The following is a 25,838-nucleotide window of genomic DNA, read 5'->3' as shown; positions in this document are numbered from 1 at the left end:
AGCGGAATGATCTTTTTCTTTCATTTTTTTTTTTTTTTTTTTTTTTTTTTTTGTTTTTCCGCATATACGCGTTCACCGCAGGTTGAACTGAGATTATCGCCTATAATAATGACGCTAACAAGGGGGTAAAGGGGGAGAGGGGAAAACAGAGGAGTTATATATCTGTCGAATCACAGATCACGGGAAGCCAAAAGCTGGGCAGAACATAGAGTCAAGTTCAAAACCCTTTTTTAACTATTATTGCTCGATATCTAGAATGAACCGCAATCAAACGATGTAGCTACAGCACTTATCATACAGGACTTGCTGAGTTCCCAGAAAAGCTTCCATCGCTGCTGCTGTTACCCTGCTACTCGTATCATGGAATTAAGCCACGGTATGAGTGGTCGTCCGTTTGTAGTTGCATATCCGTAATTACAAATAGCACACCTGCAGGTGCTGCTTGGATTGCTGCATGGGAGCAAGATCCGACAATATCCCATCTTGGATATATCCCCGTGGTTCGTAATATCTGATAACGATGCACGACTTTGGCTTTGATGGTCATAAAGCTATTATTTAACATGCATGCCCCTGTTTTATCTGGGCAAAAGAAGCTTTCTCCGAGCTTGGTCCAATCATAATGTATCTTTCATCGGGAAGAGATGCGCCCATAAGTTATCACCACGAACGTGCCTGCTTATCTTATGCGCTAGAGATAGGGATCTACATCCGTTAGCTTATTCGAAGGGGGAAGTTTAGGGGGAAGTTTAATTTGAGGTATTAAGCGAACAATAATAATAACAAGGACAAACAAGAGGGGACCTTGAGCGTTAATTAAATAGTCTGGCAGGATGGAGTGATAGACATAAGAGGAATAGAGTAGGGTAACTAGTTAGTTAACTGCTTGGAGGATAAAATTACATAATGACTATAAAAGTCCCCTGTAGAAAATAAAATTAAGCGATCAGTATAGTCCTTTCTCATCCCGCGTGAGTAGAATTAGCTTGATATAATTTACTATCTATGCCAAGGATGCGTGCGTTGATTGTACTCGAAGCGCCAGACGCGAGCCTAATTCCCTATTGCCAATAGTCAATTTAGAGACCGCACGTGGCTCTTGTTATTCAATTACTCGGGAGTAGATAATTATCCCTGCTAGGATATCTTCACATGGGCCCGTGAAGGAGCTGCCAATATATGTACTATACCTATTCTAGTGGGTTTATATTGGTGATATGACATTTTACCCAAGAGTTTCATGAGTTATGATAATCTACAATGCGTCTCTCTTATAATAATTAGTTATAGTCGTCTTTGCATTCGGCACTCGTCCAGTTGTGCTTTTTTAGACAGCACTTTTTGCGCTAACACCTAAACCAGAGGGGCGTTAGTATATTGTGGGTGGGCTGAGTGTATCCAAATCGTTCTATCAGGCTCAGCCGGCACATCGATCAAAGATATAGGAAAAGTATCATAGAAGAACTCTGAATTCGAAGACTCTGAACAGTGTCGACGCACAAGCGTACGTCTAGGTGATCTATTTGAAGCAGGTTCTTTAAATCCTAATTACCTACTAGATCACTAGGATCTAGATTCTTTGTATGCTATAGGGGATAAATATGACTTCAAATGACCCCTTCGAACTAGAATCAAGCAAGCAAGTCAAGCAGCCTAGATGTACAATCTATGCGGTTGAAATCAGACATACTTCCGTGCCATTTAATATTCGATAAACAATCATCATCGCCTCAGTTTTAAGGACTTTGAGCAGAAATGTCCGTTGTCCCGTCTTCCGCCAAATGGTCATCCCACATGTTCACTTCCATATCTTCCCACTCTTCGATCTTTGTATCTATCTCTCCCAACATCCCTGATGCATTGAGAACTTCCGCAACCCTGTAATGGCAATCGAATAACGCTGCATCCGGCAAAGGAACGTCATGCGCATTGCTAGAGTCCGTGAAGCAGATGAATCCATCATATGGGATATCTCTTCTTAGGTAGGTCGGGAAAGCTAAATATGTTTTCACTTTGTATGTGTTAGGAATGGCCTAGACAATATGCACAATAAGCTTCATGCCACCAACACCTAGGTTGATGTTAAGACATACTGTCGGAGCAAAAGCAAGGTGAAATTTTCTGAACTGGGTTTGTAAACTGTCCCGCAAGGAAATGCCATTGCATGGGTTATTAATATTGTCCACTTTCATGCCTATTTGTCGCACTTTCGGAAAACATCGGTACAGCATCTCCCATACGTTACTGGCGTCAAACGAGGCAGTCTATTTTTTTCAGTCAAGTCAAGTCATGTATTGTATCAGGAGAACGCGGATCGAATAATGCTTACGGGGGATTCCTTCCACGAGGCTAGTGGAAGGGGGATTATATGTGCTGCTTCCAGCTCAGAGTACATAATTCCGGCGGGTTCCCCGACCTTCTCCCAGTGATTAAAGTCCATATCTTTCGTCACGACACACCGAAATCTATCACGATAGAGCACCTTATCCCGAAATTGGCGCTCTCGGTGTTGCGGATAATTTAATTCTGAGATTATAGGTTCAACGTTGTCCTTCCTGTCATCATCAATTGGAGTTCTATTGATGGAACTATGTCCGGCAGCCTTCACTGTATGATACAATTCAGTATTTCAGAAAAATGCACAAAAAATCCTGTGCACTTACTAGCAAAAAGAAGGCAGCTACGGATGTTCTGAAAGACATCATACAGCTTCTTCTTGTTGCTCTCACAACCCAGGATATCGCGGGCAATCGACTCCCTACCTCCTTCGGGTAGGTAGTCCAGTAGTGCGATCATGCAAGGAACGAGCTTTTCATCGTCTAGAGATGGGATGTATTCATACTGATTGATCTTTTCCTTTGCACGGCGGGCAAGATCGGGCCATATACCAGGTGGCTCCCCCGATAGTCCTATCTGTGCCGACATGGCTGTACCAGTATATGGTAACTATCTAGATTGCGGAGACTGCATTTGTATGACGGGAGGATTAGGCGGCTGACTAATGTTTCTGATGAGGTTAGTATCACCGTTTACGGTAAAGCTTGACTTCACTTCAGCGGTAGCTATCGTGAATCGATAGGCGATAGTTAATCGTTATTCAATCCAAGCTACAACTTCCACCCATTCCACGGAAAAGTACAGTTTCACATGATATATTTCACTTGATAAAAATCTAAACCGATTTCGCAACATCTAAAAGACCCAACACGTCATGCCAGTCGATCCCTCTTCTCTCTACGGAATCCCTCGCCCCCGCAATGCGGCCAGCAAAAAGGACCTCACCTCATCATCCACCCTCGCCTTCACGACGCAGCTCTCCTCTCTAATCGCCCAGGGCGGTACTTCCGCATCTAAGTCTGAAAGCAAAACGTCCAGCGGCCGTGTACGCTCTTCCAAGAGCTCCAAATCAGACATCTTTTCCGTCCACAATAAAGGCGCGCAGAAACGGGCCGCAGCTGATCTCGAAGATGATGATGATTCATCAGCATTTGCGCGCCAGAAGCATCAGCGAGCAGAGGATATTGGACAAGTGGATGCGGCGACGCTGCAGCGGTCAAAAAGGCGGATGGAGGAGAAAGTTCGCGTGTATGAGGAGTTAAAGAGCGGTGCGCATCTGGCGGAGGCGAGTAGTAGTGATGAAGAGGATATGACTGCAGATGATCACGCGGCGCGGATGAGAAGACGGGAGAAGAATGCTCTTGTGGATTTCGATCGGAAATGGGCAGAGGAGGAACGGAAGAGGCTAGAAAGCGGAGAGCGATCGGACGAGGAAGATCAAACGGGGGATGAAGAAGGTGATGGAGATGCTGACGAGACGGGCTCTCTCGTTGAATATGAAGATGAATTCGGTCGGTCGCGACGTGGAACAAGAGCAGAAGCAGCACGAGCTGCTAGGTTAAGAGCTGAGCAAGAAGACCCTGGGGCGCGAGGCGAACCACACGACCGATCTCGTCCGGCACGGCCATCGAACCTCATCTACGGCGAGGCAATCCAGAGCGCTGCATTCAACCCAGATGCTCCTATCGCAGCTCAGATGTCATATCTAGCTGCGCGTCGAGACCGGTCCGCGACGCCACCAGCGGAGACACACTATGATGCGGACGCAGAGGTACGCAGTCGAGGAACAGGATTCTACGCGTTCTCGCGGGATGCGGAGACACGGCGAAAAGAAATGGAAGAGCTCGAGCGAGCACGAAAGGAGACTGAAAAGGAGCGAGAAGAAAGGAGAGCGCGGAAGAGCGAGCGAGACAGATTGAAAGAGGAGCGAAAGAAAAAGATCCAGGAACTCCGTGGGAAGAAGCAGGCAGAAGCCTTTCTGGAAAGCCTGGGTGATCTGGGTGCTATCAAGTCGGCGCAATGAAAAGGAGCCCCCATCTCCTGGCGGCAGTCATGATATTTCATCTACATATTTGTTCCTCTGGCATGATATTGTCTTGTCTATTTGGCAGTTCTGTTATTATTATAAGATACCCCCTCTGTTTTATAGACATGAGAACTTCGATATCAATCATATGGATCTGTGTCTTTAATTTACGAGATAGGTCCCCACATAGATTGTCACGGTCATCGATCCATATTCTCATTTTACCATGATATCCAAGACGATATTGAAGATATAGGACCATCGAAAGATCTTCAGCACAAAATTACAATTACGATCATCATGATATTGTATGGAATATGAAGTCAAATGTGCGAATCAACCGGTATTAATTGAGAAGGGGAAGGTAATCGCCGCGAAGCGAGCCAAGCAATCAGGCCAACATCATGTAGTAACAACAACGACACCAACGAAAACATTGAAGGGTAGGTGAATGGTGGCATGACTCATGAGTATGGGGTAATATAATGATAACAATAATCTAACAATATAACATCTTTCCTTCCTTGAGTAGGGGAACCTTCCCTTCAGCCATCGGGGGTATTATCCATTTTCGATTCGTCATCAGGAAATTAGAGAATAATACCGATAATATCCGAACAGTATGGGTGATAGAAAGCCGTCAGAATCATGCAAACGTCAAGTCGTAACAGTCGTAAGAATTCATAATATGCAAACCAGAAAGTTCGGAACGTCATTATCGTCAACAGGGCAGGAATGATAGTCGTCGTAACTCGTGCGTTTGCACGAACTTTTAAACCGGTAGGTTATGGCTTACACGTCAATTGCGAGCTCCTCGACAGCCTCGATGAAATCGTCGGTGTCTGTACGTAGGTCCAGTTACCCTTCGGATCAGGTCGTATAGATGCTCAAGCGGGAGATGACATTGCCCACACTTACCAGATTTGCTTGCGAAACGCAGAATGTATTCGGGCTTGCGACCCTGCGGGAGTGTAAACTCGGGAGGGAAGAAGACCGTCCGGCGCAGGTGACGCAGGTATAATGATTTAGAGTCCATACGTCGTATCCATCCGGACGACTGGACATTATCCGTGATAAATGCAGTCCAAAGGGGGGCCCTATGAATGTTAGTCTCCTCTTGAATGCATAGTCATACCTATTTCTTACCGTTTCATCTCGCCCCTATGGATGGACGCTTGCAACCGTACCGCCTTAGATGTGGTGTCTTGGTATATGCGCAGTGCATGCAACGTATTATTCTCTACTATTTGTCTACATATGGTCAGCACATGGTCCTGGTTTAGACTATCAGACGGTGAGTGGAGCATACCCTCCGAAAATTTCTTCTTCGCCGTCTAGTTCGCAATCTAGGATATGAGATACTGGCTTGCCCATATCCTGAGAACGAAGGGCCAGGAAGGTGCAGAAGAAGAGGACCATCTCTGGATACCACGGTTAGCTCCACTACAGCCACGGCAAATCTTCAGCTGTTTCTACTTACTTTCAATTGTGTTGAATTTGAGGTTTGCCCAGAGATGCAGTTCTGTACCAGCACGGCGCCTCCGACAGATCTGAAGGCACGAGCCTTCCCGGCAAATCTCAAGCAGGTTGAGCGGGTAGCAGAAATACTCGTTTGACCGTGTCGCATGAGGTACTTCGCACACGATACGCGCTCGACGGTCTTCCTGACGAACGTAGAAGTAGACGCAGAAACCCGCGCCGTCATTGAAGGGCCTGGGAACCGTCAGGTCTATGACACTAAAGGAAAGACGGCTGCTTACAGCTGCAAGAGTTCCTCAAATTCATTCTCGATCAGAAAGCGTCTGAGACGCGGATGAGGGTCTCCAACACATTCGGAACTACGCATGGTCAGTCCTTTGATACTTTCACGGAAAGTGGATCAGAAAAGAACTACTCACTTGTCGCCTACAAACGGGATACGGGTCCTTGGGATATCTCTTGCGAATACCCCCTTTGCCCAGTGTTCATTAACGGGGTTTGACAGCATGGATGGAGCGGTGGAGATAGTTGTTGGAGAAGTCGACCCCTCTGAGAGGGATGGCGGCATGTCCGAGAAGGTCACGGTCGACGGGGATAAAGGAGGTTGAGGGGACTGTGGAGGCAATGTTGGTGGACGATGGCGCTCGTACGAACGACGCATCCTCGGGAACCGCTCACTCATGGGGCTACTTGGGCCTGTACTGTGACTATCGGAGGATGCTGGGCCTCCTATCTCTAGCCCGCCAATTCGCAGAGCCAATCGATTGTCCTGGACTTCCAGCAGAGCTTTGATCCCGTCACGGAGATCAGACATGAACCCCTTGTCGGGAAAGTGACTATTCACAGAAGACTGTCAGCGATGATTCTAACCTTTACCGAGCTAAGCGGAATCAAGCATACTCTGCTGTGAAATCCTCCAACTCCCTCAGAAACAGCTTATACTTCCGCAGACGGGTCGCCAGCGAATAATTGATCTCGCGACGAAAGAATGTGGATAATTCAAACCACGTTCGTTTGTAGATTTCCCTAGTCGCAGGACTTCTGGGGTCGATATTCCCGAAGAAATCCACAATATCTTCCAGGGTATACTTCAAACTCGCGCGGACCAGTTCGAGATCGGGCCGAACCAGGGGCACGTTGCGGCGATAGCGGAAATCACCAGACCTGGTGAGTTCTTCCAGAGCATTTAGAGAGGTGCTGATTCCATAGAGATCTGCGATCAACCCAGTAATCTCTGTCGCGTGTTCAGGCAGGGGTTCTCGGAATCGCATAAAACCGGCCGCAACGTCCTCTGCGTTGGTAGCAGATGTGCGCAAGGCCATGCTTGCGACGGCGGCTGTCAGGCCATCAGTTGTACAAGAACAGTATGGACAAACAAGAGCAGGCCCACGACAATTTCTCTTCTTTTTTTTTTGACTTTTTACATGCGAACGGAAGATGATAAACAAAGGAGGGGCATCCGCTGCAGCACAGGCGGCCGAAGGAGAAGATACCTAGAAAGGCAAAGAAAATCAGCGCCAGGAAGGCCGCAGATGAAGGCAGAATAGAATGACTGTCTTGGCCGCAACCGCGCCGAGAACACACCCACAACCCACTTTCTGAAGCATCGAGACGAACAGCGCAAACTTTGGCGGCGTTTATTAACTTGAGGCTCTTTTCCGAGGGGGTCTGACAACGCTCGGAAGTGGGATCATGACGCCGCAGTCGGGTGTTGACGTGGTCAACCTCTCCTCCATGAGCGACACCAATGAGCAAGCATCTCGTTGCCGGATGCGCATGCATTGGTGACTCTTTTCCACTGCCCGCGCACCTTGACCAGCCCAGCAGTCTGCCTATTATATTGACTTGACCCCGATCGTCCACTCAGCGCTTCCCCGCGGCACAGCTTGAATTATCCTGCCCTGGACAAATGGCCCCCAAAACTTAACCCCAGGTCGCCCATTGACCCGCAATGGGAGATTATATCTATCGGATTTGGCTTTCTTCTGCTCCCGGCAAACAGATAAGGGCAGTTTAATGCAATCACTGCCATACTTTGGTGTTGACGTTGGGTGTGGTAGTCGAGATAAGGCGGTGCGACAAGCCATGAATTACCGGGGGAGCTGGCTGCTCGTGTGCGTCTTCCTTAGCTGTTTGTCTAGCGCGGGGTATCATTGGCAAGATGGCAGCTGCCTGCGACGTGGACATTCAGTAGGGTTGATGGCCATGGCCAGGAGAATCTTGTGTGCGGATGACCCGGGAGTTCTATATAGATCTACGAAGACCCCTTCCTGGAATGATTTGCCAATGATATATACTCTTCAGCAGTGTCCTTCCCCTATATGAACGTCATTCTTCTCAGAGGGGATAAAACAAAATAAAAAAAGGAAAAGGGAAGAAAACCATAACCAGAATCACCAAGAGGCCAACAGTCTTACTCTCCAGAAACATCCGAAAACCACAGATCATCCAATCCTCCAACTCATCCATTACCCTCTATCTATCAACCAAACCACCCCCTTCACACCAATCCCAATCCATCATTTCTTTCCACCCAACACCACCGCCCTCATCATCATTATCATTATTATCATCATCATCACTGCCATGATGGATGCCAAGGACAACAACATCAATAACAACCCCTGCCCTCATTCTGCAGTACCAATGCTCACGTGAACAGATCATCTATTTAGCTATTGTTACACAACAGACGTCAGATTCGCACTTGTGGCTGTCAGGCGGATTAAACATGTGTGGAATAGGTTTTGTGTGTGTTGTTACATAAATGTGCGAAGAGCAGCTAACTATACAGTATACTTGGTAGTACATAGGAAAGGGGGAAGATTATACATTTCTCGGGGATATTGATTATTTTAATCTTGGATTCTATACCTACGTAAGAGGCAAATCAGAAGATTGTCTTATGAGAGATCTGAGGAGATCGTGCTCATTAGGCAGGAGAGGGAAACTCAACTCTCTACATACTGTACAAGGATCGAAGGGGGGGATGGTTATGTCCTATTTCAATGATACCGGTCTCTTTCATCTCCCTGCTATATTTTGAGGGTTGGCTAAGTAACCCTGGTTGGTGTCCATCTTATTATTTTATCTAGATATGTACGGTTTCAGCATTTCACACTCAGCCAGCCTTACGGGTCCAGTTTGGCCCAGCTCCTCAAAAGACAGCAGAAGGAAGCCTGATGAAGTCTGGACTGAGCTCTGGATGCCATGTCGACACCCAAGGCAGTAAAATAGAGAGCCTGGACTTTGTCTCTTTGCTGTCAAATTCCGATGCCTAAGGCTGCTAACAGGGAAGCGGGGGGACAAGAAAAAAAGCGCCGGAGAAAAGCGCGGTCCGACGCGTCAGAAAGGTAAACAAAGCGCGACAGCCCCGCCCGCACGAGGGAGCTTGGGCCAACACCATCCAGTCAGGAACGCTTCAAGACGCCCTCCCAGCAAAAAAAACCAAACAACAAAAAGAAAACCCATGGAAAAGGGCAACAATTGTGAATTGAGGGAGCTAGTGTACAATAGTTCCGGCTTGTTCAAAGCACGAGGCAGCTCCTGGCACCTTCTCCCAGCTCGAATCTGGTTACCCCGCGCGACAGCGCCAGCCCCGAGTGTCGAGGTGAGGTCGTAAAAGCCGCCATCCGTAGAGAGAAAAAATCCCGATAACCCTTCATGAACGAGGAATAAAGAAACAACATAAATAGTTAGACCACCGTCATCCCATACCAGAAGCCATTAGAAAACAGGAATACAGCTCAGAGAATTAGCGGGACATAAAAAGAAAAATGCCGAAATCGCCAGACAGCACACCACCTCTAGGCGGATTCCTCATCTTCTTCCGCAGCCTGCTGCCAGAATTAGCATGTCATGTCATGTGGAACCGATATCATGCAAAACCTACGTTGTAGCTGGCCTTCTCGTCTTCGTATCGCTTCTTGTCGGCCTGGGCCTTCTCTTCGTAGGGGCGGCGGTCTTCGTCGCTCAGGGCCTTCCAGCGCTCACCGAGAACCTTGCCGACCTGGCCTGTGTTTGACAGTTAGTGGGATCGCGAGATTGGCGACGGGAAGAGGACGTACCAAAGGAGATACCAGGGTTCTGCTCTCGGACGCTCTCACGCTGCTCGTTGGCGAAGAACATGTAGGCAGAGAGACCACGCTTGGGCGCATTGGGGTCTGAAACAGCGGTTAGCGCAGGGCTGGAGAGTCGCTGAGGAAGCCAATCTTACCCTTCTTCTTCTTCTCGACACCGCGGGCCTTGGTTTTGCGGGTAGTGGTCTTTTCCTTAGGCATGTTGGCGGTGCGGTTGCTGATGCAGCTGTTAGAAATCAGGTTCGTGCACGCGACGGCCAATGGCGCGCGAGATGATCAGGTCACCCAGCAGCGATCAAAAAAGACAGTGTCATGGAAGAGAAAACAAAAAAGCAATGGAGGGGGTTCCAGTGGCAGAAGGAGGGAAGATGAGGGTGGAGGTTGCGTTGCGCGCGCGCGCGCCCAAACAACGATGCGATCGGGCTTGGGGGCGCAATCAAAGGCACGCGGCGCAAAGAACACGAAGAAAAACGCACCTCTAGATGGGATGCAAGAACACAGCAAAAGATGGTGAAAACGAGGCAAATTGGCCTGGGGGGTTGCAGAAATAAGGGAATCAGGTCAGTCCACAGGCCATGGAACTATAACATGGCTGCTGGCAGATGCGCGACAGCGAGGTCGCGCCAACATGAAGAAATTAAGAGGCAATGACGACAAAAATCGACGCAGGAGAATGACAGGAAAAGGATTTGAGGGAAAGCAAAGTGGCGTTGTGGTCAGGATGTTGAGGTGCACGGTGCGGCATGTATATGAGGGAGCTCACCTGTACGGATTGGTAGTACTTATTTTGTATGGGCGAAGTTGTATGGGGGGAGAATTGGGTGAGAGAGGTTTGAGTGAGGAGAGGAGGGAGAGTACGCGGGTAGTAGTAGAAGAGCGAGAGGGCGGGCGCTGGCCTGGACCTGGAGCAGAGAGACGAGACGGAGACCAGCGAGCAGGCCAGCGTCAGCACTGGGGGAGGGGGAGAGCAGCAGCAGGCAAGGGCAGCAGACACTGGAGCGATACGCTCGTGTCACTGGCCAGCGCCCGCTGGTTTCGTACCGTACCCGTCACGTCTTGTCAGCCGGCGGCGTTGCTGCTGCCAGCTGCTCGACTCTGGGCTGCGCTGAGGTGTGGGTGAGGGCAGACCGTCTGCTCTGTGTGGTGCGTGTCTCTGTGCGGCGGTGGGTGCAGCACGGGTCGGACGGCGGGCAGACAAAGGCAGAGCACCACAGCAGACGGCAATAATCAGCTGGAGCGTACGGTATGGTATCATACGCAGCCGATACCGATCTCGCTTCCCCAGCAGAACCACTCGCCAAGCAGGCGGCTGTCTCTGGTATGGTCAGCAGCCGAGAGAAGCTCTGCTGCCGGCAACGGCGAGATTAATACGTAGTCATAATAATAATCATAATAGCGCGCCCGCAGAAATGCAGTATTACTCTACTACTCTACGGCCAGGGGCCAAGAAACATACCACTGCTGCTGCTGCGTCGCGAAGGTCTTCCGTGCTCAGCCTTTCCATGGTCATTGATGGATCTCACGGCGGAAAATAATGTTCCATGCATCCCCTTCGCGACTCTGCTCCGGCTACATATGCTCGACAAAGGCAATGCTCGGTCGCGGTGGACCGCATTCACCCCTCTAAGTAGCAGTCTAGCTGAGCCTGTATTGATGCTATGACCCTATAGCGTGATGCTGTCAACCCTCCTTGCGGCCATTTTTCGACTTTTCTCCCCGGCTGGCCTAGATTCCGCGCAATAATGTCGTTACTGGCGTGCTTTTTTTTTCTTACTAGGGAGTGGTGTACCATCGGTGATGTTTGCAGCTCCGGTATCCCTGCCGACACTTGCTGGATCCGGACGCTGCTACGCGGGAGGAATAAATAACCAACTCTACGACTGCTAAGAGCGCTCTGCACACAATTCATAGTTAGGTAGTAAGGTCAGAAGTCCGATCACCAGCTCCTAGAGTAGTGATCCTTGCGGCAATTAACCATGGCCGTGTGTGGTTCCCTCCTGTTACTGCCGGCGTCTCTTCAGTTGTGGTCCCAGAAGAATGCAAGCCACGAGGATCCCTTGAAATTTGTTATCAAAATCCATTGCTGGAGAAGGTGTTGAAATAAAAGGCATTCCAGCTTCACGGCCACATTGTTGGGAGTCGGTATCACAGGCGCCGAACATCTGACCGCGCGGGTTGTTGGCCTAGTCTCCGTATCGATGCCTGCAGGCTGTAAAAGCAAGGTCTTCAGGTGTGCAGATCCGTTCTGGAATCCCCACGCCGATCCAACCTTTGTATGATACGAAGATGATAATAATAAAAATAATTAATGCCACAACATTCCTAGCCATTCAGAAGCAGATAGGCAAGCTTAATAATATTAATATCATACACTACTGATGATGGCCGACTCCAGAAAGCTGAACGTCATCGGTAACTGGCAGCGGGATTCCCAAACTGTCCACTGTCCACTTTGTTGCTTAGTTCTGGGTCCCAGTGGGTTTCTGCCGTTCTCACAACGAAACTGGCGCAGGATGCTCTGCCTGAGCGCAATCAACTCTGTCCCAGAGCAGTCGGGGACTCAGTAACTATGGTACTGCCTGCTATCTGGGGCAGTTCCTGCGAGCATCACTCTTGCGGCACACACGGAACCCCCCACTTGTTGCCCTGTCATCCTGCTTTCGACCTGGTCGCTGCACCGAGGAATCAGTATCTTTTTCTGAATCAGACTCTTGTACTCTTGTCAGAGACAGACCGAACTCCGCCAGACTGTACCATAGTGTCATGTCACGTGAGGTCGCAGCCACTTCTTCAAGGGCTTGCTCGCCTGCTTGACTCATTGGGTAATTAGCTGATTTGCTTCTGGGGAAACAAGCTGGGCGGATAGTGCAAGGGAGTATTATTATGACAATCTCCTAGTAGTACATTTAAGCTTACTGCAGTACCTGCTTTGGAAGCTAGACCTGAAGCGGCATGTACATATTACTTTAGGACTCGAGCAATTCTGATAGATCTATTATCACTATTAGGTAGCTTTCGATTTCAATCGTCACTCTCGTCTAGCACCAGCTCGCGCAGTGCGTCATCGCGGGCCCAGTCGACTCCGCTGGCCACAACAACAGCACTGGCGATACCTTTGATGGTTTCCCACCGTGCCCGGCTCTTCTTATGGCCTGCTTCAAGCTCCTGCAGCTGTGCCCTGAGCTTTGGGTCCGTGATCTCTTCTTTCCACGAGGATTCTTGATCCGTCAGTTCGAGCAGTGTGCGGACGAGCCGCTGGTTCTTCTCTGTGATCTGTCTATTATCTACTTCTGCATTAGAGAGTGCCTCTAGGATCTCCGTATGCGCAGCGGCAAGGTTCTCGTGGACGAGGGCGAGTACATCTCGCCGATGTATCAGAGGAAGCAGAGCTCTGCTACGCGTCAGTGTCTCTGTAGATTGGGCGTAGACCAGGTATACTGGATAAAGGGCGGATTACCTTTCAGCAGGTGACACTGCCTTTAAGTGCACTGCTTTCAGGCTGGGATCGGTCATAAGAACGGCCTCGACAGCCTTCTTCCTCACGGAATATGTTGCTCGTGCCTCGAGGAGTTCGCGTTCCGCGATAGCGATTTGCTGCTCGACATCGTCATCGTCCGATGCTTCTTCCACATCTGGTAGAACTTGTTCAGCTATAGCCTTTTCCTTGTTGTAAATGTCGCCGGTCTGCACGCGTACCTTGTTCGAGGAGCGCTCTCTCGAGTGCCTGCTCTAAGATCTGGTCGTACAACCGCAGCGTCAATGATTCCTTATCAGATAAAGACAACGCGTCTCTGCGGTCATTGCCAGCCAGCTCCAGAAGAGCAGCCTCAGCCGGTGGCAGCTGCGATTCGTCGCGCGCACCGGAGATCGATGCCATGAACTGCGATCTCGATCTCGTGGCAGCAGACGACGGCCATCGCGTGATCGGAAAGGTCATGAATGAAAGCTGATCGTTTCGCCCAGTTGCGACCGATTCGGCGGACGGTGGGGATCCCCGGCCGGCGCTGTCACTGGACGGATTCGCTTAGCTCGGGGGGAGCTTCAAGTCGCCCAAGGCACCCCGAACAGCTTAACTGCAGTATCATTCCTACCTCTCCACCGCTCTTAAATCTCCGATCTCACCTGGAACTAACCATGAACCTGTGCTTCTGTCGGTGAGCAGCGGATGTCATTACAGATCTACATCGCCCATACGGGTGAGCGTTTGCTTGCTGACCCGGTGTCGTTTGCTTCGTATGTAGTCTCAAGAGAGTCACCGCTGTTAGGGCGGCTCCCGTGGAATGCCACTGACGCCATCTCCAACTATCTAGGCCAGACGCACTACGGTCATGGATCGCTCGCAGTACTTCCATCTCGCCCCAGAGGCAGATCTTGATGACTGCTCGGGGTAAGAACGTCAAGATTCAGACGCTTGCCACTGAGGTATTGCTGCTTAATCCTGTCGTCATACTCGAAGCTCTCGAAGCTGACCAGGAGTGATCTATAGAACGAGATCTTCGTCTACGATAGGCAGTATGTCAGTGAACCCGGCAAAATTCAGGTCCCCGAAATACCTTCACCACAGCCGCTGCAATTGAGCCCAGCTCCGGACACGCTGGCGGACCAGAATAACCTTCAGGCATGGCGGAATCTCTACATGGCCCGCAGGACCTGGGCCCTGGACGTTGCAGAACGTTGCGTCCCCATCAACGACGCCATCCAGGAGCACACTGAACGGGCGGATAACATCTACAGAGCTGTTGGTGTCGCTCTGGAGAATCTAAAGGCTCACGTGGGCAGCCTGGAGCACAGATTCCAAGAGGCTCAGGCATGGGCAAATGATCTCCTGAAGGAGCAGATGTCCGTTCTGGAAGGGTGGCAAGGAGCGTTATCCAAATTGGAGAATATCCCTGCGAGGAAGGATTTCACTTTTCTCGGCCGGCCGTCCACTCCCAAGAAGGACAGGGATCGTTCGAACGGGACACTGCAAGACTTTGTGGACGTGGAGGAGGTACGGCAAGCAGGGCCGCATGCTTCAGCTGCATCTCAGCAGTTCGCACACCGAATCCAGGACATAGAGAAGGCGGTGGGAGACATCGCCTCCGACACGCAGACCTTGTTGGTCGAAGCACGACCGGAGCATGGTGACACTGTGGAGGGCCTTTTAGAGGAGGTCGAGGCCCTTGCTAAGAAGATCAGTTCGGATTATGAGCATGTACTAGGACTACCAAGCAACACGAAAACTCTCGCCAACGTCTCAAGGATGGCGCTAAGTCATACGAAGAACATTTTGCCGTCTCTACGGGAGATCGTCTTCGAGTTCCAGGCAGCACTCGACCAGGCTGTCAAGAGGCGCAATGCGGCCACAAAAGTAGCTATCAATCATATGCGGACCATCTCCTCTATCGAATCCCGTCTTGCCGAGGTCCAAGCGCAGATTGTCAACTTGGACGTTGAAGGGGACGCCTTTGAACCTCTCTACTCTGTCTTTCATATGCCGTTTGTCTACGGGTCTGTTCTCATTGAGGCTGTGCGCCGACGCGAATGGGGTGAAAAGATGAAGACGGACTCTTTGACCCTGGCGGAAGAGATGGCCGTTTTCAGGGATGAAGAACAGCGTAGAAGGAGAAAATGGTTGAAAACGATGGGCGACTTCTTGTCGTTGTCCGATGACAGCACACCGGGCATTGAGATTAATCTACAGGGTCATGAACTACAATGGCCCGACGTTGCCCGCAAGGAAGTCGAACTATATATCGATGAATTGAAAGCGAATGGCATGTCTGGCATCGTCGAACAGTTGTCACAGATGTATAGAGATATTGACGCTCCTACTCGCCAGCAAAAACGCAGGGCGAAAGCTTTCAAGCATGGCAGTGTGTTTGATATGGGACGCAGCTCGCTTCTGATCCGTGGCGACGACATGGTTCGAAGTTTGAAGGACGAGAAAACCAAATTGGAGGATAAGCTGAAAGGTTCCGAGAGTCGCATTCGCAAGCTCGAAGATCTCCTTCATAGACAAAGCCAAATCAGTCGGCCTGTAAGTGGCAATTTCGGCGCTGATATACCGACCTCTCCTGCCTCACCTCGGCCGGACCCATTTTCCAGGAGGTCGTCCGTATCGTCTAGGCGGATGTCATCCAATCAGCCACCGGAAGAAAAGGCCCTTGTCCAGCGCATCGTCGCTCTGGAAGCGGAACTTGTTGCGGAGAGGGACACAGTCCAAAGGCTGCAGAAAGAAGCACACGCGGAGCGGCAGTCTAGCACAGATAAGATGCAGGAAGCGCAGTCGACAAAGAAGGACCTCATAGGTAATCTCGAAGCCAGACAACGTGAATTTCAAGATGAGCGAAGATTCCTCGAGTCTGAAGTAAAGAAATTCAAGCTCAGAGCGGAAGAAGCGGAGGAGGAACTTGACAGGGCCATGGACAGCAGGGAGCATGAAAAGCAGGAATCCGACGAAAGGATACAGACATTGGAGGCCGAGATTGAGGCTGTTCGAGCGCAGACTGCGGAAGAGCTGCAGAGCATCAGTGAGCAGATGGAGCAAATCAAGCACGACTATGAATCTCAAAAGGAAAAGTCCGACGCTCTGGACGCGCAGGTCCTGGCTGAGAAAGAAGAGGCCGAGAGACTACGGGCTAGGACTGGAGAGCTCGAGAAGCAAGTCGAGGAACTGGAGAGACGTGAACGTGAAAGCATCAGTTCTCTGCAGGCGGCCCATATGCAACTGTCGCCAGAGGGCTCTGCGCCGGATGATTTCTCTAGGCTTGTGAAGGCAATTGAAGTTCTGTCTGAAGGCTTGGCTATCCATGCTAGGACAACAGAAGAGAAGAACGCCAATGCCATTGCTGAAGTGGAGTCGCTGAAAGAGCGCCTTGCACAATTGGAAAACGAGACACAGGAGCTGAAGAAGCTCTCAGATATGCGCGAATCAGAACTTTCGCAGCTTAAGGACGAGCTTTCATCTGAGCGGTCGAGATTGTCTGCGGCAAAAGCTGAACTGGTGGAAGAACAATCACAGCTTCAGCATCTAAGATCGAAGTTTGCTGCCGGAGAGACCGGCTCAGAAGTCCTCCGAGAGCGTGTCGCTGAAGAAGAAAAGAAAGCGGCCAGTCTTTCCGAGAGGCTTTCACAAGTGGAATGCAAATCTCGCGCTGCGGAGGAAGAACTGCTTACATGGAGAAAGAAAGGTGAAAGTCTTATAGAATCCGAAAAGCGCGCCGTGTCTCGCCTGAATGCCCGCGGCGAAAGAGCGCGGCAGATATCAGGCCAGCTTTACGCACAGGTAGAGAAAGTTGGACGCATGTTGGAACATCTTGGATTCACAGTGGTCCGCCAAGATGGCAATATCACGGTGCAGAGATCATCGAAGGTTAATAGCTTGTCGGGTATTGGAGAAGGTCTTGCGACCTCCGGTATAGCCTCTGTACGACCAGATGCACAACTTGTCACTTGGGTCCAGTCTGAGGATCCGGATGAAGAGGCTGCCAGGTTTGCCTCCTTTATGGAATCCCTCACGAAGTTCGACATCGACATCTTTGGGGACGCGGTCGTCAAGCGAGTGAAAGATATCGAGACTCTGGCAAGGAAATGGCAGAAGGAGGCTCGGGGTTATCGCGACAAATACCACCGTGCCCAGAGTGAAGCACATGATAAGATTGCCTACCGGTCATTCAAGGAGGGCGATCTCGCCTTGTTCCTCCCAACCCGAAACCAGACGATCCGGTCATGGGCAGCATTCAATGTCGGCGCACCGCATTACTTCCTGCGCGAGCAGGATGTGCACAAGCTGTCGAGTCGGGACTGGTTGCTCGCACGGATTAGCAAGGTAGAGGAGCGAGTGGTGGATCTGTCTAAATCAATGAACAACTTCAACCCGGATCGCCGGTCGATAGCCGAAGCGAGCGACGGTGCGTCTTTGGACGACGAGAACCCATTCGAACTGTCCGATGGCCTTCGTTGGTATCTGCTAGATGCTCAGGAGGAAAAGCCAGGAGCACCCAGTACGCCGGGTCTGGGGAAGAGTACGGTTGCGTCGGCTCATGTTGACGCCAAAGGCAGTATTCGTCTCAAGGCTAGCGGCGGGAATGTCGCCAAAACATTGACCAAGAGTCTCGATAGCCGTCGAAACAGCTCCGCCTCCAAGAAAGGCACCCCTACTGCGTCGACACCGGCTGGGGAACCCGCGGGCGATAGCAGCGAGCAGGCTGCGGCAGCAGATGTCGGGACACAGCGAAGAGAGGGAGACCCTAGATCTGATGAGGTTCGCAAAGACCAGCTCCTGGGACCCTGAACCGGTCCTCTTGCCAGACTATTTGTGTTGTCTCATGGCAGCTGACAGACCCATATAGGGCTCGGAATGGGGAATCGAGCGGGGAGGACCAGAACAGGGGCGTATCTCACCCTCTTCCTCGAGCAAAAGGGCCAGCATGACGGGCTCTCCCTCGCCGACTCCCGCGTCGAACAAACGTCACTCCATCGCCCGATCGCGGCCATGGGAGAAGCTCTGGTCCCTCGATTACCGAGTGGAAGGTGGAAGACAGTGAAAGGAAAGTGAAGGTTGAACTCGATGTGGAGGAGTCCGGGTTTTTATTTCTAGCGTATAAGCGATGGAGATAGATCAGTCATAGTTTGAAGATACCCATCTTATTTGGAGTACACGTATAGCTTGCTATTTACCATGGACAATGGACCGGATGAGATTGAGTACTTGTGTGGGGACCTTGACAAGGGGCGCTGTGTATTTGAGATTCATGGACATGTCCTTTTATTCTCCATGATTTATTGTGTATTGGTACTGTACATATGAACATAGACAAGCCTACATCTAATCCTGCGTAAACGACTGCCTGCTAGAGCCCAACCACAATGGAAGTGACAACGTTCCTATCATTCGAATCCGGGTAAGCCTTCCATACCACCGACCTCCCGCCAGAACTGGGAGAAGTCAATGCCCTCATTCTCAAACATCTGCTTCGCCTGTACCATAGCGGACCGTTGCCTCTCGGGCGTAAAGCCACCAGGCTGGGTGCTCTCGTACTGAATCAACTCTACCCAGCGGAAGAACAGACTCTCCTTACCCATCAACGTCAACTTATCCTTGAACAGGACAATCTTATCCCTCTGCCTCTTCCGTTCCTCATCCGTCTCCTCATCCGCCACCCGCCAAATCAACCACCCATCATCCTCCGTATGAACAAGCACTGCCGTCCGGAACTCATCCAACGGCACGCCCTCCCCCTTACGAGTCTTATCAACCAGTCCATGCGCGCGGATCATGCCCTCATAATCCAAATCCCAATGCGCATCCACAAGCAGCAACCCACTCTTCTGAATCTTCTCAGGCGTCACAGCGGGCACAACAATCTTCTGCACCGTCTCCTCATCTTCATAGATCCATTTATTCGGCTTCAGCTTCTCACTCCAGCTCTTCTGGCTACGACGAACAATAACCTCCCTCTCGCGGAAACCGACTACATAACGCCAGCGCACGGGACCGCGCACGAATCGAATCGGCCATGCGAGAAATAGCGACAGGATGATATAGTCGACGATAAACGTCCCCGCGCGACGAAAGATGTGTCCGCCAATCTCCTCCCAGGAGATAGCGGAGGTATCGATGCTCATGGAGCTGGTAAAGCCAAGCGCCGTGGCTAGTAGAGGCGGGTAGATGGCGAGACCCTTGTAGACGCGCCATGCGATGAGGGCGGTGATGAGGGCGTTTAAGATGATCGGGACGATGAAGGCTTGTTTCTTCAGCTCGATGGGATTGCGGTCGATGTGGATGAGGTAGATTTCTTTGGCGGAGAGGGGTTCGAGGAATGGTTGGAGGTCGGATGGGGCTTTGACGAAGGGTGTGAGAGGCTTTGTTTGCTTGGAGGTTGTTGTTTTGGAAGCATAGCCGGAGACAGAGCTTTTGTCCTTTCCGGACCGTCTGGTGGCTTTGGTCATGGTGTTTGCGATGTTGAAAAAAGGAGCGTTGGGAACGATGTCTTATCTCTTGCGTTGTCCGTGGAGGGTCATGTACTGTACTTAGGCGGGAAAGGAGGATGGTTTGTTTACTTCATGTGGATGAATTCGGTTCGATGAAGGGGCCTGCTCTGGTTCAAATCGTTGCAGGAAATGGGTATAGATCCCGGATCTGGAGGATTGTAATATTGTTCTATTTAAATGATATTGATATCGATCAGGAGCGACTGTTCGACTTAACGCCGTATTCTCTATCGTAGGCCAGCCTAACCGCATCGGGGCCTCACTCTCCGCCTTCCGAAGCTCATTTTAGAACGCGAGACACGTCCCTCTTTTGCGCTGGGAATTCCCTGGCAACGGTGTTGAACCAGTTCTGTTTTGCTACTCGAACGGTGGCTAACACGATGCCCACCGCAGTATACGCGTCCTAACAATGTCTACCCCCGATCGCAAGTTCGATCGGTTCTCTTCCCGGCGCAACAACCATCTCCCATACGAGTCGCCCTTCCGACGAGCGCGCCTGAATAACCACTCCGCACCCGATATCGATGTGTCGCGCATCCCCAGTCCCAGTGCGAAATATGGCGCGAGTCCACGGAGGAGCTTTGGCCAGACGCGGACACTGAGAGGCGCCTATGAAGCGGCATCCCGAACAGGCACAACAATGGCAGACGACAGCTCGCGGCCAATAATCCCGCCGATACGCTCTGCGGGGAGGACTCCAAGCCCCCAGACTAGACGACAGAGAAATGCGTCTGGATCGGCACGGTCGCCGGTATCAGACGTATCCAGTCCGCCGGGAGAATTGCTCGATGCGTACCGGCAGATCAACGATGCGGACAACCTGGTCGATTTGGTCGAACAGGACGAGTATGACTTCCAACAGGACCAGCTACGAACGGACCGCATGCGGCACCCCTCACCGCGACACACGATGAGAGATACTCATAGGAGAGCTTCAGATCACATGGATGAAGATCTAAGCTTCCTGGACGAGCTGACGGACGACTCGCTGCGGGCGAACCTCGCGAACCATATCCGGGATGAGCAACGACTCAAGCGCGTCACCGCAAAGGAATCTCCCGTGTTCAGCAGAGCAAAAGTGGGAATCAAGGCGGCGCTGTCGGCAGACAATCTGCAACGGCGCGAGACACAGCAGGCGGAGGAGGTCGACGACGGCATGGACCCATCATTGAACCTTCCAAGAAGTTGGGGTAATGGGCGACGAAGTCATAGGGACTGGCTGAGCACCCTCAAACGTCGCAATGGGAATGCATCAATGGAAGAACCATCCAAGGACGAACCAGTCGTTCCAGGATGGGAGCCCGAGATTGACTTCACGGCCAGATCGCTGCAGGTATCCGACAGCCCTCCCATGCGCAGACCGGCTGAGACGCGAATGGGAACGGAAAGAGTGATGGGACGTCGATCTCCAAGGTCGGCCAGTGAAGACACGCCAAAGAATATCTCACCAGAAAAAGGGCGGCCGTCGCAGAGTGGAAGTCCGATCCCCAACAGTCCAGTTGTCATCTACAAGGATTCAAGCAACAAGCCCGCCATGGCCAAGAACGATTCACAAGAGCTTCTGCGCAAGCTTGCAAGGGCAGAAAGCCCGCCTCAGAATACGCCGCAGACTAGCACTCCAGAATCAAAACCTGTCGACAAATGGATGTTGGCGAAAACACCAGTCGTAACTGGCGCGTGGGTGGACACGCCCATGACTGAACGAGTTGCTAAACCTCCGCAAGACGTAACAGAAGAGATACTGTCGCCCAGCAATACAGCGCGCAAAACAAATCCCAAATCTGAAGATACCCCTCAAGCGCCAGAAGAGCGGCCACCGCAGAAGCAGGAGACGAAGAAATACGGATCAGAAAAGGAAGAAACGAAGAAGCAGGAGCCGGCGAGAAATGAGCCACAGAAGAGACCCGCGCAGAAAGAGGAGCCTAAAAAGCCTGAAGAGAAGAAAGTGAAGAGAAAGCTGGAGCTGATCAAACCTCGCCTACCAAAGAGCGCCTTGGAGAGTGTCCTTGAACACGCTAAATCCGAAGACCACTCTTTGATGTTGGGCGACGATACGATCGACTCTCTCCAGAATATGCTTGATCAGGACTCAAGCTTCATCAAGACCGAAGATGATTCTGCTACCGATGACCAGGTTGATCCGACGATCTCAGAATACGACGACCCCTCGCTACCTGGAGAACCAGTCGTTTTCCTAGATAATATGAGCACTAAACTTCGTTCTATGGGCAAGAACATCCACGAGGCAAGACAGGGACTCCACAATCTAGGCAGCGATCTCGAAGGCTATCTCTCCGGCAGGAAAGCAGCATATCGACAGGATGGTATCTCCCATCGCATCTATCGCCTGAGATGGTTCATCCTCGCCGCTATCATCTGGTACTGGACAGAGAACGTTATGTGCAGCTACTACTGCCACCCCTTCGTCGCAGACACCTGCGATCGCAATTGTCTCGCTCCTGATGCACCCCGCTTCCCATTCGTCCTTCCGACAATGCTCTGGCGCTGGTCGCATCTCTCCACGGTTTTGACACCGGTATTGACACTCCTCGTCGCCTTCTTTCGGCTTATCGCTCAACTCTTCGGTTTTTGGGACGGCTATTTGGACGACTCTCCATCTTCAGTGCAGCCATGGGGGCTGAGCAAATTCGGATTTGGCCATGGCCAAGGGCCACCCCTTCGGAATATCCCTGTCGTCATCAAAGGCACACCGAACAGTCAACACACGCAAAGTATACGAGCCGCCACTGGCCTTCCAAGTCAGATACAGGTCCCTACGAACCGAGAACCGACACAATACTGGGACAATGATGGGCTCAGTATGGACAATGACGAGGATCTCTAAATAAACAACTGGTGACTGTTAGACAATTGCACTTTCTGGTCCGGGGCTCTCTTTATCCATTTTCCCTTTTCTTTTTTGCGACGAAAGCAAGGCGGAGCATCGAACCGGAACGGAATATCAAGCGGAGTCAAAAAGGAGATTATTTAAAGGCGTTGGTTTTAATGATCAGGAAATCGGGAGTTCGTCGGTATAATATTCCGTCGTCACCTTTGCTAGTTATTCAATGGATTTCTTTTGAACTTTCATCTCGATGATACCATGCTGCAAGACTGTTGGAGATGAGACTAGGGGAAGGGGATCAATTAAAGATTAGGTAGATCGAAGAATAAATCTGACATAGCATGGGCTAGCATATCTAAGTACTTGGTTCTAGTCTAATCTTGCCTTGCAAGGGCACAATGGAAAATCTATCAGATTCTTCATATACATTTTAATTCAAAGATTTTAAATCTTATGTATGAGCGTGTAATATGCTCGTTCCATATTCATAATTCTCTGATCCATCAGAGAGAGGGACATATATAAAGACAACATGAAGTGCAAAGGGGGTATGGTATGTGCGCTGTTTCCATATGTTCAAAAATGAAGGGAAAAAAAACACAAGAATAAAAGCTAATATTGAGCGAGAACAGCAGCAAAGGGAATTCAAGGGTATAAAACAGAGGAAGAATATGAACAGAGAAAGAATAGCTCTGTTCACAACTTTGATGATCTCTCTTTCCACTGACTCACGAGCGCTTGTTCACCATCAATGCGCCATTTCAAGCCCTTGTGCAACAGTTTATCGATTTCCTCATCACTGAGAGACGGACACGCCTCGTCGATCGGAATGGTTTTTGTTCCCCGCAGCTTATATTGCAGATAAGTGATTTCTCCAGTACGCTTGATGGGACGGCCTGCGACAACGTCGCGGCAGAATTTCGTCCAGGTCTCGAAAGAGCGTCGTCCCGCGGGCGTTCCGAGCATGATCATGCCGAAGCAATGCGGCATGCCTTCGAATTGCTCCACCACGACTGTTCCGCCGGCGTGGTGAATTTTGCGCGCGACCAGTAGTCCTTCGTCCGTGAGGCCTTCCTCGCCCATGACCATGAAGATGGGCGGGGCGTCTTCCCACAGCTCTTTTGGAGCAGCGAGAGGGGAGACTAATGGGTGCGTTACGCAATTTGCGTATGCGTACATGTCCACGCGTGGTGGGCTTCGAGGCCAGACGTCATCGTCGGGGAAGGGGTATGGGTGATAGAGCGCCTCTGGGACCTGAGGAGGAGGACCGAGGTAATCGAACTTTGCGTTTCTGAAGACTGAGGGCATTGAACGGGTCACGTCGCACCAGGGGGAGACCAAGGTCACGCCGGCGGGCAGGTCAATGGGGACTTCCTTTCCATGGAAGCGGACTGTCGCCGTGGGAGGGATCCGGCGCAGCGTGAGGAGTGTCTGTAGAAGAACGAGGCATAGATTACCACCCGCAGAGTCACCGGCTAGGACGATTTTGTTTGCTGGAATGGGGTCGTGCAGCGACCCAGCAGGCGGGTGAATCAGAGAGAGATATGCGGTCAACGCATCGATCAAGGCTGCCGGAAACGGATGCTGAGGAGCAAGACGGTATCGCACCGAGAGAACAGGGGCTCCGGTCATCTTCGAAAGATGCGCAACAGGTACGCGATGTGTACATGGGTCCATTAAACTGGTATGAGAGTCAGCAAGTCGTCCTTGGAGCGTTAAAGAAGCAGGGTGAACTTGCTAGTATGCGCCTCCGTGAAAATACAGAATAACCATATCGGCCGGCGAGTCCTTTCGCAATTCCTCATACTTCTCCTCCTCCGAGATATCAGGCTGCGGCGTCTTCTTCTCCACGCCTTTGCGGTATCCCGTCCACTCTGCCTCGACGGCCGTAACGCCGGGAATATCGTACGTCTCTTCACCTGTCGTCTTCAAATTCTCAACAGCATCCAGCACGGCTCTCTGGACGTCATCCTCCGGCTTTGGTAACGTAATCTTCGACACCCACATAGGCCCTTTGATCCCCGGATCTCGCATGCTGCTCTTCTGCTGCTTGCTCACGGGCATGCTGTAGGTAATGAACGACCGGATAATCGCGACTGTAAGTTCAGTGCGTAGATCCTGCTTGTCCCGGACGGGCGACATGCGCACGCCATGCAGCAAGATTGTCTTGAGGATCAGGGGGATCCTCCAGCATAGCGCCTTCAGCTTGGCGACTGCAGAGTCGTGACTGCTCATTGCGACGGCGATTTATTCTATGGCGTTGAGTACTCGATCTAACTAAGTACCTAACGAGCGGAATGCGCCGGGGGTTTGAACTTGGGGGGGTATCGAGAATGCACCAAAAAAAAGAAAGACAGAATTAGACAGATGGCGCAAAGACGTACATGATGTGCTAAGAGAAAAAATGAAGAAAAGAAGAAAAAAATGAAAAAAGAAAAAAGCCGTTACCGATTCCAAGGTACGGCGGAGGAGAACGCGCAACGGGCCTCGGTCCATCCAAGCATCCACGGGCCAAGCGCCATGGAACGTCATCGTCCGGTATCAGCGATCATATCGATAAAGATAGTATTATCTATGGTACGGAGTAGTACTCGATTTACAGAGCATTCCTGAGATCGGGGAATGCGTGGTATCGGTCCACGATGTGAAACATATGCTAGACATATATCTGTCTTCTCAGGGAATCGCTTGAGCATGTGCGAGCATGTGGCGATATGGAAAAGGTCTATTCTGACACTGACCATGAGAGTCTTGTTCTTGGTCGATCCTTGGCTCTCTCTATGGCTCGATCCGTGGGATGTTTCCGGATTCTCGTTGAGGATTAGGCGATGTGGGAGGATCGACACAGCTCGTGCACGTGGACAAGATATAACGCTTTCTACGGAGTATTGAAGGGAAACCATTGAATTTATCGATCCATGGTCTCAGAAATAAGGGTAACAATCTAAAGGAGAGATTATCGATTGAGAATCAAGCAAGCGTTGTGTTTCAGGTGCGGTAACCATATATTTACTAGCTGGAGTTAATTGGATCATTTGTATGTACATGCATTGACTGAACGCCAGAACGTCCATCTACACAGATAATAATATTTAAA

General features: G+C 50.8%; 10 protein-coding genes across 10 annotated transcripts; 4 read left to right on the top strand and 6 right to left on the bottom strand.

The window, feature by feature from the left end:
* Positions 1-1,586: 1,586 nt before the first annotated feature.
* On the bottom strand, positions 1,587-2,930 carry C8Q69DRAFT_465522 (hypothetical protein). The gene is made up of 4 exons (XM_028630493.1): positions 2,664-2,930; positions 2,330-2,607; positions 2,094-2,264; positions 1,587-2,033 (listed from the first exon to the last, which is right to left on the bottom strand). The coding sequence occupies exons 1-4, from the start codon at positions 2,923-2,925 to the stop codon at positions 1,737-1,739; spliced, it is 1,008 nt and encodes a 335-aa protein (XP_028486149.1). The 5' UTR covers positions 2,926-2,930; the 3' UTR covers positions 1,587-1,736.
* A 131-nt stretch (positions 2,931-3,061) lies between these two features.
* C8Q69DRAFT_248881 (hypothetical protein) lies at positions 3,062-4,378 on the top strand. The gene has a single exon (XM_028626564.1). It carries the CDS (start codon positions 3,212-3,214, stop codon positions 4,358-4,360), a length of 1,149 nt encoding a protein of 382 aa, XP_028486148.1. The 5' UTR covers positions 3,062-3,211; the 3' UTR covers positions 4,361-4,378.
* A 777-nt stretch (positions 4,379-5,155) lies between these two features.
* C8Q69DRAFT_506690 (hypothetical protein) lies at positions 5,156-7,164 on the bottom strand (the record flags this gene model as incomplete). The annotated part of the gene is made up of 8 exons (XM_028632828.1): positions 5,156-5,205; positions 5,282-5,460; positions 5,510-5,614; positions 5,673-5,784; positions 5,844-6,076; positions 6,124-6,201; positions 6,262-6,678; positions 6,743-7,164. 8 exons carry the CDS (start codon positions 7,162-7,164, stop codon positions 5,156-5,158), a joined length of 1,596 nt encoding a protein of 531 aa, XP_028486147.1.
* A 2,484-nt stretch (positions 7,165-9,648) lies between these two features.
* Positions 9,649-10,122, bottom strand: C8Q69DRAFT_401330 (high mobility group box domain-containing protein; the record flags this gene model as incomplete). The annotated part of the gene is made up of 4 exons (XM_028627920.1): positions 9,649-9,681; positions 9,735-9,856; positions 9,910-10,005; positions 10,059-10,122. The coding sequence occupies 4 exons, from the start codon at positions 10,120-10,122 to the stop codon at positions 9,649-9,651; spliced, it is 315 nt and encodes a 104-aa protein (XP_028486146.1).
* Positions 10,123-10,549: 427 nt separating this feature from the next.
* Positions 10,550-11,456, top strand: C8Q69DRAFT_444235 (hypothetical protein; the record flags this gene model as incomplete). Its single annotated transcript, XM_028628984.1, has 2 exons — positions 10,550-11,031; positions 11,318-11,456. 2 exons carry the CDS (start codon positions 10,550-10,552, stop codon positions 11,454-11,456), a joined length of 621 nt encoding a protein of 206 aa, XP_028486145.1.
* A 1,486-nt stretch (positions 11,457-12,942) lies between these two features.
* Positions 12,943-13,798, bottom strand: C8Q69DRAFT_486413 (centromere protein H (CENP-H)-domain-containing protein; the record flags this gene model as incomplete). The annotated part of the gene is made up of 3 exons (XM_028631900.1): positions 12,943-13,312; positions 13,379-13,553; positions 13,618-13,798. The coding sequence occupies 3 exons, from the start codon at positions 13,796-13,798 to the stop codon at positions 12,943-12,945; spliced, it is 726 nt and encodes a 241-aa protein (XP_028486144.1).
* A 153-nt stretch (positions 13,799-13,951) lies between these two features.
* C8Q69DRAFT_248469 (putative Taz1-interacting factor 1) lies at positions 13,952-18,621 on the top strand. Its single transcript, XM_028626559.1, has 4 exons — positions 13,952-14,154; positions 14,232-14,343; positions 14,408-18,166; positions 18,255-18,621. Exons 1-4 carry the CDS (start codon positions 14,087-14,089, stop codon positions 18,447-18,449), a joined length of 4,134 nt encoding a protein of 1,377 aa, XP_028486143.1. The 5' UTR covers positions 13,952-14,086; the 3' UTR covers positions 18,450-18,621.
* Positions 18,596-20,108, bottom strand: C8Q69DRAFT_248499 (hypothetical protein). Its single transcript, XM_028626561.1, has one exon. It carries the CDS (start codon positions 19,852-19,854, stop codon positions 18,793-18,795), a length of 1,062 nt encoding a protein of 353 aa, XP_028486142.1. The 5' UTR covers positions 19,855-20,108; the 3' UTR covers positions 18,596-18,792.
* C8Q69DRAFT_465500 (hypothetical protein) lies at positions 20,089-23,145 on the top strand. The gene has a single exon (XM_028630492.1). The coding sequence runs from the start codon at positions 20,306-20,308 to the stop codon at positions 22,739-22,741; it is 2,436 nt and encodes an 811-aa protein (XP_028486141.1). The 5' UTR covers positions 20,089-20,305; the 3' UTR covers positions 22,742-23,145.
* Positions 23,146-24,502, bottom strand: C8Q69DRAFT_465499 (Alpha/Beta hydrolase protein). Its single transcript, XM_028630491.1, has one exon. It carries the CDS (start codon positions 24,416-24,418, stop codon positions 23,438-23,440), a length of 981 nt encoding a protein of 326 aa, XP_028486140.1. The 5' UTR covers positions 24,419-24,502; the 3' UTR covers positions 23,146-23,437.
* Between the last annotated feature and the right edge of the window lie 1,336 nt (positions 24,503-25,838).

The sequence above is a fragment of the Paecilomyces variotii genome (assembly GCF_004022145.1).
Source record: "Paecilomyces variotii strain CBS 101075 chromosome Unknown C8Q69scaffold_4, whole genome shotgun sequence".
Classification (NCBI taxonomy): Eukaryota; Fungi; Ascomycota; class Eurotiomycetes; order Eurotiales; family Thermoascaceae; genus Paecilomyces; species Paecilomyces variotii.
The sequence above is the reverse complement of the archived record's forward strand: the minus strand, read 5'-3'. Positions and strand labels throughout refer to the sequence as shown.